This window comes from Mirounga angustirostris, unplaced genomic scaffold (genome assembly GCF_029215605.1).
Source record: "Mirounga angustirostris isolate CCGP_5_RB_7025 unplaced genomic scaffold, mMirAng1.0.hap1 SCAF_14, whole genome shotgun sequence".
Lineage (NCBI taxonomy): Eukaryota > Metazoa > Chordata > Mammalia > Carnivora > Phocidae > Mirounga > Mirounga angustirostris.
The window spans coordinates 54,574,604-54,587,216 of NW_026991722.1; the positions used below are offsets into that span (position 1 = coordinate 54,574,604).

The 12,613-nt window shown below is 41.7% G+C and overlaps 1 protein-coding gene across 19 annotated transcripts in view; it reads right to left on the bottom strand.

Annotated features, from left to right (window-relative positions):
• EPB41L3 (erythrocyte membrane protein band 4.1 like 3) overlaps positions 1 to 12,613 on the bottom strand; it is a 245,232-nt gene that overhangs the window by 14,362 nt on the left and 218,257 nt on the right. For 10 of the 19 annotated variants that reach the window (XM_064577880.1, XM_064577892.1, XM_064577886.1 and 7 more), the window contains 2 exons: positions 11,751 to 12,001; positions 2,702 to 2,755 (listed from right to left, as the gene is read on the bottom strand). In XM_064577880.1, the coding sequence (XP_064433950.1) occupies positions 2,702 to 2,755; positions 11,751 to 12,001 (305 nt within the window). Of the gene's footprint in view, positions 1 to 2,701; positions 2,756 to 7,671; positions 8,236 to 11,750; positions 12,002 to 12,613 lie in introns of all 19 variants that reach the window. The other 9 variants (XM_064577890.1, XM_064577888.1, XM_064577881.1 and 6 more) reach the window with 5 other exon arrangements.

Genomic DNA, 12,613 nt, shown 5'->3' on the forward strand with positions numbered 1-12,613 from the left:
TAATGAGATCTCCCTTGGAATGTATGAATCTTCATAATCCTATGAGGTTATAGCTATTATTATCCCCAACTTGTAGTCCAGAGAACCGAGGCTCAAAGAATTTAACATAGAGGGTCCCACATTTAAGAATTTCCTGGAACCATGAATTTCTTGAACCCATATACTTAAAAATAAATGAACTTGGGAAGGGAGGAAGAGGATATGTTAAGAAAGTTAAAAAGGAAAAAAAAAAAAGGAATCAACTACCATCAACATTACCAGTATTTCTTTAAAATGTAAATAGGACCATTGTTGAGTTTTTAAAAAATTCAACAGATTTATCTAAAAGCCACTTCATTATCCTGATTTTTCTTTTTCTTTTTTTTAAAGATTTTATTTATTTATTTCACAGAGAGAGACACAGCGAGAGAGGGAACACAAGCAGGGGGAGCGGGGAGAGGGAGAAGCAGGCCTCCCGCCGAGCTGGGAGCCCGATGCGGGGCTCGATCCCAGCACCATGGGATCATGACCTGAGCCGAAGGCAGATGCTTAATGACTGAACCACCCAGGCGCCCCTATCCTGATTTTTCTAATTGAAAGGATCTGTTTAGTCCTTGGACTGGTGTCCAGGTACCAGGAACGAGGTAAGTAAGCCCAGCCACATGTGCAGGCAGTAGTAAAGCTGTGTGTCTCGCTGGTGGTACTCAGACCCGGGTCCACAGGAGGCCCACAGTGTAATTACAGGTAAGAGAGGAAGACACCTGAGCAGGTGGCCTGTAACACATCAGTCTATCTTGGTCTCAGCCTCCTCATCTGCCCATGGGGCAAGACTGCCTACCCAGCACGCCTGACCCAGCACTATTATTGTCCTGGCTCCCGAGAGGAGATAAGGGAAAGTGTTTAAAAAGTGTGGGAGGGCACAGGTAAGTCTAACACAGTGCTGGCAACACACTAATTCTTAAGTGTGTGGGGCATTCACAGCTCTTTGTTTTATTTTTAAGCTTCACAATAACTTATGTTGCATGTATATGTTTGCATGCTTCAAATGTTATGTAACAACCTTTGGAACTGCTATAGAAATTTAGAGTATTATTAAAATATTTTTCATTTATGGTACACATTAAGATTCCAAGGAAGTTTACTGAATTAACATATAGCTACATGTAACTGATAATTCTTATAAAATCAAGATGTAATTTTGTTACAATTTGACACAGAAAATATTTAATTTGTAATAAATTTATACGTGATTGCTTAAAAGAATCTGAATAGTTGTTGTTTTACAATATTATTTTTTTAAATTTCTTTTTAAGTAGACTCTACGCACCCAATGTGGGGCTTGAACTCATGACCCCAAGATCAAGAGTCAGAGTGGCATGCTCTACCGACTGAGCCAGCCAGGTGCCCCTATTATAATAATAATAACAATATTATTATTATTATACTTTTCAATGCCAGTGCTGTTATTTTTAACTTTAAAAAATTATGATTTCCAAACTTTGAGATGAACTCTGGCATTTCCCAAGGATGAAAACTCCATTTTAAAAGGTTTTTCTGAAGATACTTTCAATTAAGTATTATACAGATACTATTTACATTTTTAGTTCTTCCTGAAGGTCCTACTAGAAAAGACTGTTCTAACTGGATGATGTAAAAAACAACTCCACAAAGTAAAAAATAAATTCTGTGAGCACTTCAGGAAAGGAACATCTTGGCTTCCATTACTACACTGTTTTTACAGAAATTTTAGTTATTTGTAGAGAAGCTTCGAAAAACAACATAAGCACACACGTTTATTTATCCTAAAGAATTCATAAAGGATAAATGATAGCATAGTATGAGCACCTTTTTTTTTTTTTTGGAATAGAGTACTAACAGTAATTTGCTAATTTTTTCTTCCTTAGAGAATCCATTTCTTTTGAGTGACCTAGGTTATATCCATCTTGTCTACAAAAATAAGAATTATTATTTTATTTTATTTATTTATTTTTTTTTAAAGATTTTATTTATTTATTTGACAGAGAGAGAGATAGCGAGAGCAGGAACAGAAGCAGGGGGAGTGGGAGAGGGAGAAGCAGGCTTCCCGCCGAGCAGGGAGCCCGATGTGGGACTCGATCCCAGGACCCTGGGATCATGACCTGAGCCGAAGGCAGACGCTTAACGACTGAGCCACCCAGGCGCCCAAGAATTATTATTTTAATAATTATTATTTGACCATTTGGGATTTAAAAATATATTTGTAGCTAGTAAATAAGCTAATTAAATTAATTGTGACCCTCCTCCTCACTGATCATGGCTATCACACACAAACAGCCTCTCATTTGGGAAAGGGGAATATATATATATATATATATATATATATAATTATTATTTTTTTAAGTATTATTGGTTTAGCCAAAGGTTCTCAAAATGTGATCCTAAAATGGCAGAGTCAACATCCCTGGGAACTTGTTAGAAAGGCAAATTCTGGAGTCCCACCCTAGACCTTTTTCTTTTGCACAAGAAACACGAGAAGGGGACCCTGCCAGAGGATTCTGATGCAGGCCAGAGTTTGAGAACCACTGGCTTAGGCAATAGAATATGTTTACTTCCTCCTTTCAAAGTAAGAATTTCTCTCCGCTCTTTAAAAGCTAGTATGCAAAGGCCCTAAAGGCAGAGCCCCGTTCATGAAGCACTCGCCCTGGGCAGCCACCAGCCTCCTGCCCGCAGTGATGGTACCAACCTCAGTGGCCGTGGTCTCCCCGTCCGCCGCCGTGTCTGTGCGCTCACTGTCGGTCTATTGATCACAGAAGTGACCAGGGTCCAGGAGGAAGGCAGGAATAGAAAACAAACCCGTTCGGTCAAATAGGGCATGGCACAGGTCCAACAGCTCGCTCTCTTTCTCTGTGATCTGATTCATACTACCTTCCCACAAGAATCAGGTTCAAGCAAAAGCCAAAGAAAGGCCAGAGCCAGGCTTCATCAGCAGAGCCATTCGGAAGAAGACCAGAGGCGCACAGCCTGCGGGAACCGCAGGGACTGCATTAGCCAAGCTGACCTGTCTGGTTTCATGTCTCAGGAAAACCAAATTGTCCTTCTCCCCCACACCCCGTTTAACTAAAACCCCAAGAAAGATCTCTTAAGAATGTTCAATGCAAATAAAATTGATGTTTGTATATGTTTGTTATTCTACTGATATGTCACATTTGAAAGGTAAATTAAAATGTAAATTTAAATAAAAAGCTACTCTGTCACTGGACTTTCAGCCCCTCATTTATATCACGTTGATAATTTACACCCATTTATGACCATCAGGCTGTCTGCATTACCTATTACTTATAAAAAGCACATGCCAGTGACTCACAGGCATATGTTTTATATGTGAAAAATGTAACTCAGTTTTCAAGTAGCAGTGTTACCTAGATTTTTTATAGACTGTTATTTTTCCCCACCCTCCAAGATAAAGAAGTATATCAAAGTAGGTATTTAAACATCTCTTTCCAAAACAACCACTCAAATGAAGCAAATTATAATAGTAATAAAAAAATGAAGAGAGAAAGAGAGACATCTACTTGTAAACAAATAAAACAAAGCACAGCATTTGACAGAGCCTAAGTTTTTAAGGGAGAAATTATAAATTTCAGGACTGGGTTTTAAGAGGTTTCATAAAGGTTTATGGTTTAAAACAGAAACTATTTTCTTTGGAGTACAACAGAACCACAGCTATTGAAGATGGGACATTTAAATGCCGTAATATATTATTAACTGAATTTCCCTCCACAAATGTCAACTAATCACTAATAAAATTCCCTTGAGCAAAGATACGCGATTAATATTTTGAAAACAAAAATAAAAACTGGGAGCTGTAAGCCTGTGAACCTGCTTCTCCAAATTATCTTTGAATCCTAACAACAAGGAATTTCAAGGATGACTGGGACAGGGATGTGCATATCAACCTTACTCCGGCTAGGCGGATTTCTTGGCACCATCCCAAATTTCCATTTTATATATGCCTAAAAGAAAATACATTAAAATTCATGTTTGGCATGTGTGCCTGAGGTGGCCAGCTACCATGCCTAAGTAGAACATAATTTTCAGTAGTTTGGTAAAGAATGTGCGCTGACACATTTTCATGACCTGACCACCTTCGCAACACCCGGCGGGGGAGGGGTGGCTATTAATTTTCTGATGAGGGTGATCATTGCTATGGTGTTAGCATGGCTTCCCCAACTGACAGCCTAGGGAATGGCCAATTTGACATAGGGGGAGAGAGACAGGTTATTGTTCAAGTGTATAATAACCCAAAGAAACCTTAGGCTTTCAAGAATAAATAGGAATCACTGGTGGTGCTTGGTGTGCTAACTCAATGGCTGGTGGTGCTTGGTGTGCTAACTCATTTTGTGAAACACTTCCAAGGTGCTTGAAAGTATTTCTTTTCTTACATAATCTCCCTTACGGCTTTAAATCTACTAAAGCATCTTGGCTTTAGATTACAGTCCTGGTTAAGAGTGAGGGCTCTGATGTCAGACTGACATGAGCTCAAATCCTTGCTACTGAAATCTGTGAGACACTGGACATGTTTCATGTTTTAATCCCCATTTCCTTCCAGCAAAATGGAGAAAAAATAACAGCCCTGACTGTATCAGGTAATGGACACTAAGTGCTTTCTATAACGCCTGACGCATGCAGACCTAAAAGTGCATGTAATAACTGTCATATGTTGATGTTAATATATTAGTATCACATTATAATATTACAAAATTACTACTATCATTTTTTCTAGCTATATGAAAAAATAGCTTAGGCCTTAAATTCTTACTGGGCATGTAGTCAGTTATTCGACAAATATAGTGCATGATCAATAAATAATGAATGAAGAAAGGCTGAACAAAGTAGATTTTATAGCACAAGCAGCTTTTATATATTATTTATATAATATACTACGACTAATCAAAACTACAAAATGTATAACAGGTCACAAACTATCATATTATTCTACGTCTACACAACTTAAAATTTTAAAAATTGGTTGATCGATTAATTTTTTCCTCCAAATTTGAATCTTTTTTGTATTATGAAAAAATTCCTCACAAATTGACACATAAATACATTCTACGGTATGGTGAACTAAGTTCAGCTTACGTTTCTTGACAGATGATTTAATATTCTGTGCCCCTTCTTATGTGACCATTCTTGAAGGTACAAAAGAAAAAAACATGATTGGTCAACAGCTTTATAGTTTGAAATGATTCTGCCTTTCCACCCTGGGTTTCACTCTTGAGAAAGGCAGGATCTAATTAAATCACTTCAACACGTAAGAAATGTAAGCATCGATGACAAAATATTTGAAAAGAATTACATTCATAGTGATTTTGCAAAATGAACGTAACAGAGCCGAACCTTATGTTACACAAAGTCACCGTGTTTAGCTGCCAAAGTGCTTGAAGCCTAGAGAATAAAACAGGCCATGTCAACAAATGGCTTTTTTTTTTTTTTTTTTTTTAATGAAATGACCTACATAGGAGTCCTCCAGCTCAGCCTGAACTAGAGAGCATAGCTCTTAACACTTGGGGTTAAGAGACGACATTGAACAGATGGCCATACGCGAAGTCTCGTGTTAGGAGAGCTGTCATGGGCGACCGGGGCTGGACAGGAGGGCAAAGACCGCAGACTGGCTCACGGTCTCAGAGGTTTGCAATAACAGGGAGACTTATTGGCTGGGAAGCTCCAGTCACGTGGTCACCGGCTTGCATTGGGTAACTGCTGTGATTTGTTTTGCTGATGTAATGCAGACATGCCCAAATTTAACATTAATTTTCATGCACTGATTACAACAAGATGTATACCCTGGATTAGGCACAAGATCTGTGTGGTTTGCTACAGAAAAGTTCAGTTACTTAGAATTCAGAAAAGCAGAAAATGGCAATCTTTTTGCTTTATGTTAGCTGGATGACTAACTCCATTGCTAAAGGAAAAATAGATGTCCAGGTTGGAAACCAGCTAATGTTACGGGTCTTTGTAGATAATCTTGTGGTCTTCATGTGGTACGTTCTAGTCCTACGTTATCTGATCATATTGCCACTGTGAGAAATGGTGATATTAAAGCCTAGGAATCATTCGCTTAAAATATTTTCCATGTATGGAAATAGTTTTATATTAGATAAATAAAGTCATATGGACTTTGGAGCTAAGTCATATGGCCCAAGAACCTTGCAAAGGGCTCTTATGCAATATCAAACTGAAAAGGGCAAATTTTTATTTAAAACATCTGAGGCCATTCCCATTTTTTTCCTTCTGCTGCTAAGAAATGGTCATAATATCACTAAATATAGATAAACACAATTCTATATACCCACAGGTGCAGCTCAAATTATGATTTCCGACTGAGCTGAAAACTGAATAGACTTTTCCCCTTTTTTTTTTCAGTGTTGCCTTGACTTTGTGACCTTTTTTTTTTTTTTAAATGCTAGGAGTACTGGGCTTGTCTCCTGCCACAAAAAGCCTTGTTTTGTGAGAACAGAAGAGCTGGAGGGGCCTGGGGAGGGTGTGGGCAGAAGGGTGGGGTGACAGCCAGGCCCTCTGTTGGCAGCTTCTGTTCTTTTTCCCCTGCGGTCTGTTTGAAGGGAACTGCTGGGCTGTTCACACATCTGGAGAGTGGTGTGAAAGGAGAGCAGTGAAGAGGAAAAGCTACCGGGCTACCATGTCAACTCACCCACTGGCTCAGATGAGGGACAGGAGATGGACAGGTGGCATGTCTTCTCAGACAGAGGCTGAAGGCCCCAATCCTTTCCCCACTGAGCACATGCCTGGCTGAGAGCCGCAGGGGCCTACCCAGCTCCCCTGACCTTTCCAGACTGTCCACACGTGTGTGGATTTTTTGGCTCATGCTGGAGTTGAAAGGATCACTGCCATCCAATATATGCGTTGGCACTATGAGGACTGATGAACTTTCAGCCCCTTTTGACAGCATGAAGACATCTTCAAGGAGTCTTTTCCCAACAGTGTTTGAAAATTGCAGTTATTTTTGGTCCTCTCTGAGGCCTTCCAACGACTGAGGTCACATGGGCCTTTTCATCTACTCAAGCGTTTTTTCTGACCCAACACAGCCTTAGGATCTGGCTCGCCTCTGTGAGTAGCAAAGGCAGTGTGGGGATATTTCGGAATCTCCAGGGAGGAGAGGCATCAGTATAGTTGGGGGAAAGCTACCCAGCTGATGACGACCCACCTCCTCCGGCTGTTCATTCCCACCTTGCTGTGAGGGTTGTTTATCCACTGGTATCACCGCTGTGTACGTACCATGATGCCAGAAGGTGTTTGGGGAACACCCCATCAATCCGACTCAAACCTATTTCTCGGTCTTACAGGCCCCTTCCTTTATGAACCAGTAACTGACCAGAACCTTTAACCTAGCCCTGATTTTTAACACAGCTAATGGGTTCTTTAAAATGGACTTCTGAGTCCTTCGTCATGGTAGAGTTCAGCGGGCGGCAGAACGCTTCTGAGCTGGGCGCAGCCTGCTCCATCCACATGGTGTTGTGCCTAACCCGGGGGCCGCGGGGGGGACTCCCCGACACACAGAAACCTCTCACATGTCGGCACAGACAATAAATGAGGCTCTGAAAGTAGGACCACTATGGCAGTAGGTGCCTAACACTGTTTCGGACCGAAGCCCCGACCACGACAGGGAAGTGTGCTCTATGCCGAGGTACACACCTCTTCCTCTGAACTGTCACTCGGGTCATTGTCTAGTGAGGCACTCAAGGAGGCCGCCTTGGGCTCCAGGTAGCAGAGGCACATAGCCAGAGGGAAGGAGAGAGTGAGGGCATATGGCACTGAGAAGGAGGCGGAGAGCAGAAAGAAAAAGATGAAGAGGAAACAGGGCACAAGGGAGGGTGAGCGAATCGGGAGGTAATGCTGCAGGCTCTGGGGGAGGAGGTTGGTTTCCGACAGGCTGGGGAAAGAGAGGTACCCATCGTCATCGAGAAGAGAAGGGAATGACTCCGGGAGCTGCAAGGAGAAGGAAAACAGGGTGGTCCCTTTGCCAGTTTGCTGTTTGTAGCTAAAAGCCACATCCTGGTCCCCTAAGGATGGCTTTGCTTTGTGGTCAGAGTCCACGGCGGGCTCTCCGCGCGCACACATGGTGCCTCTGGCTGGCTCCAAGCCTGGGGCTTGGTGCTCATTCTCCTTACACCTCCTACGGAGCTCTGGGGGGGATGCAGGGGGACGATGGGCTGATGGGGGGGACAGGGGACATGAGTCAGTGCCAAGCCCAGGTGACTGATGTGGAAGAGACAGAGAGAGACAGAAAGCAGCAAACAGAGGTGCAAAAGGACAAAAAGAAAACTGCAATTAGTTAATTTTCTTATGGGTATCAATACAAAATTGTAAAACAAGAATTTTAGCACTAGGGTTGTTCATACTTCAAGTATTAAAGCTGCATGCCAACGCTACCATGAGCGGCTACCAGGTTCCCATTAGGAAATACAGGGCGGGCTTTTTTATAAAGTCAGAACAGAAGATATCACTGGGCAATCTCAAAGTCTACATGTTTCACGCCATCCAGAAAGTTTGTTTAGACCAATAACTCTAGAAAGTTGTAGGGTTTTGAGAGCAAATAGGACTCTCTGAGAACTTAAAATCAAGACTTTCAATAACGTCTCCTGATCTCCAGCTAACAGATCTGTTACTATAGTTTGGTTGGATTAAAAAAATAAAAATGAATCCAAATTTTGATTATTAAAAAAAAATTTTAGCATTATCTTTCCACACTTAGTCAATTATATCCAAAACAGGTGGGTTTCCAAATCAAGAAGTTTCTGGCCCCACTCCCATCTGATAAGCAGTGCCACTCAGGGAAGTCGACAATTAGCATTTTAGGAACTCACCCTCCCCAAAGAATTGAGGTTCCTTCGAAAACGTCTACTTTGGCTCCTTTCTCCATGATGTAAACGTAACTTAAACTCAAATAAGGGTTTCAACAAGCTAACTAGCAAAAACAATGTGCCTTCTTGTGATATGGCTCATAAGCATTTAGTTTGTATTATTTGTGGTTCATAAATAATAGAAAGGGACAATTTCCCAGCCTTCTGGTTTTTCTGAGCAAGTAATCGCCATATTTAACTCCCCTGGTTTGAATCCTTCACAGAATGATAAAGGCAGGCCTCGCCACAAAAGTGGTCCCTGTGAGTTCAGGCTTCTGGAGGGAAAGAGAGGCTCCTTCCATTCTCTGGGGCCCTGGCAGCCTCTCTGACCCCAGCCAGTTTGCTCTGCTGGGGGTGGAGGGATGCTGAGCACAAGGGGAAGCAGGGCAGCCAGCAAGCTCCAAACAGGCCCTGGCACAGCTCAGGAGGGCGGCCCCAGGACTTCAATTCAAGGTCACACAGAGCCTGAAGATAAGACTTCTGCTGCTCTCTGGGACTCTCTGCGTGTGTGAGTTCGTGTGTGTGTGTGTGTGTGTGCACGCGTGCAAGCACGTACACGTGTGTTTTGCCTAGGGACTTGCTAGCGTGGAAACTACCCACACCCTGCTTTGAAGACCCCAATCCCGACTTGGTAAATATAAAGACAGAGGGTTAGAACATGTACAGGTAAAGCTGTATCGTGGATATTCTAGAATTTAGAAGTGTCTCTTTTTAGGTCTTAGACAAATACGTCTCTTTTCAATACTCGCGTCTGACATTAAGTGTTGTGTTTTAAACATGACCCTACACACATCTCATTCAATGGAGAATAATATAAAAGTTACAAGCTGACTTCTGCATGCAGACTATTGTCCCCTGGTGGTGGACAGCTGCTCAGTCACCTGGGGTGATCATTAGCCTGGGAAACAGGCCTCTTCTCAAAGGAATCTAGGGGACCAGTCTTTTAAGACCTATTTTCAGTGATACACTTTCATTTTGGTTAAAAAATGAGTACCCTCTTTGTTACGTTTTGAAGATGGAGAAGAATAAAATGAAGGTTTAATTTTCCATGCTGCTCATTCAAGTGGTTTTTAAAAGACAGCTGTGCACTGTGGAAAACAAAGACAGCCATCGACCTGCCTGAGCACTAGGTCTGGGCCACAGCCCTTCTGAGGGCATTTGGGTCAAAGTGTTGGCTTCTCAGAGATTCGGACAATGAGAGTCATAGTTTTTTATCTTTTTATTTTCCCATGCCGTAAGTGGCAAAAGTGATATGGTTTAGTGCTGTATTTTATATAAATGGTGGGCTTTTCAAATTAAATAAGGAGAGACTGCCTGGGTGTATTTTTTGAGCAAACTAAAAGTCATTTCCTTTATTGTGCCAGTTTAATCACAGTTATGCATCCATGGGAATTGTCGGTTCGCATGGGTGATTTCAGGAAATCGTGGAAATCATTTGCTTTTCGGGCATACTACCTTTTCCTTATGTCCTATTTAAACGTTGCCTTGACTTCAGTGGAAAATAAGAGTGTAAAAACGAAATTTAGAACAAAGCACGTTTTCACAGCAAAAATGATCCAAATATCCTTGTTGTCATTTCCTACCCTGTTTTCATTTGTGTTTGGTAAATAAATGATCTTATCCTAAAAAAATGGTGGGTAGGGTTTTATGTGGAATATTCTGACGTAACTACAATATGTTGTGGGTCTACCCTTCACTGTGTAACTCTTATCAAAAGGAGCATTTTTGTTTAGAGTCCCTGTGAGTCCCTACCACATAATCTATATTTAAGAAATAATATAGATAGAAGAACACGTTTGAGTCAAATCTAGGCAAGTTTTAGCATAATCTGTGAGTTATACAACATGTTTATTCTGTTATTTCTTTTTACTCTGTACATTCCAGGAGCCACTCTGTTTTTCCATTATCATCACACATAAACCTGTCAATATAGTTTTTTTTTTTTTTTTTAACTTTTAGGGAGATGCTCTGCTACTTATAATAAAACCCTGAACCAGAAGTAGGCGGTCTATGCCTTTTCTGACTTCCATTTTTCTGAAAAGTTGCTTTCTAAGTACCAGATTACCAAAAATAAACATACTGTAAAATAAATAAATAAATACTGGGATGCGATGAAGTTTAAAAATTTAATGAATAAAACACCTTGGAGAAATGGCTGCTAAATTCACTTTCCATCTTCCTTTGCAATGTTCTGCTTTAATATCTCTTTTCAAAACATGTCTGCTCGCTACTTTGATGATTAGATGATAATCCTAAGTCTAAGAGAGGAAGTAGTGTATAAATACACAGGCTATGGTCACTCAGTTACTTGCAGTCAGAGGAATGGCAATGTGATCACTGTATATCTAGAAAAATATACAGTACTTGGGTAGGAGAATGGGGCCAGAAACAAAGAAAATAGTTTTAGTGATAGTTCTGAAATGTGAGCCCAAACAGAAAAGTGTCATGTGGCACTAAATGTATTTTTAAGATCTACAGACAGGACAGCTGTTGAAAGTCTTACATAGCACATCAGTTAAAATAAAAATTTTCAAGTTAAGAAGGAATCTTTCAGAAGAAAAATGTCAACAGAGGAAATCAGAATTTAAAAATTGATAATATGAATGTGACTAAATGCTGAAATATGAACTACCCTAAGTCTTTTTTTTTTTTTTAAGTAGGCTGCACGCCCTGAGTGGAGCCCAACGTGGGGTCCAAACTCATGACCCCGAGATCAAGACCTGAGCTGAGATCAAGCCAGCTGCTTAACTGACTGAGCCACCCGGGCGTCCCGAATTACCCTGAGCCTTAACACATTCCTGGTTTATAGCCTTGGAATTATTAGTTCTTCAAGGTCTCAGCAAGCGCTAGGAGGGAGCCTGGGAGATGTACCTTTCCCTCGTGCCGTGCTGCCGCGACCGGTGTGACTTCTTCCACCCTTTTTCGCCTGTCCTCTTCCTCGTCCCGCTCCTCCTCAGCCTTTTTCTCCGGAGTCACAGTGGTGATCAAGTTGGTCTGAGAGATGCCCTTTGTTGTGGCGTACTGGCCAGTACCAACCTCTGCAGCAGACACAGAATCCTTCATGTAGATTTCATGGTTTTCATTCACTGATGCTACAAGCAAATACAGTGGAAGAAAAACACCTGAAAGAGTTAAGGCAGAAGGCAGAAGAACACCCCCGGTTGTCCCATTAGGGAAAAAAGTACCCCTACCCACGTCTGTCTGAAAAGGCCAGTCAGCGCTACAGGAACCTGCATCTAAGCAGTAGCAGAGACTCATCTTTCTGGAGCTTCTAGGCCAGTGCTTTAAAACGATTTAAATGGCTTGAAGCTACCAGAATAGCTCTCGGGCTCCCCGGTGCGGACGAGTGGGAGGGCAGATGCGGTGGAAGGGTGGGAGACCGGGATGCTGCGAGCCTGTTAGCGCCAGAGTAACTGGCTGGACGTCAGCACCAAGCACTGGGGGCAGGTCCCGCAACTAACAGCGGCATTTGCTGCAGACAACGGCTCTCACCCACTTGACTCTGAACGTATCTTTGGAAGGGCCATTCGTCAAGAAGCACCGAATTGGGCTTTTCAATTACTCTTATTAATGATGGTTAAAGAGCCTATCACTCCTACAGTCTTTCTTCGGAAAGATTAGACAATCTGGATGGCAACTCTGCGCAGCTGGAGTGCAGAAATGTTTTAATTTCTACTGCACTTTAAACAGACCACCATGATATGCATAGACTTATTCATCTCTGATATTTTGGG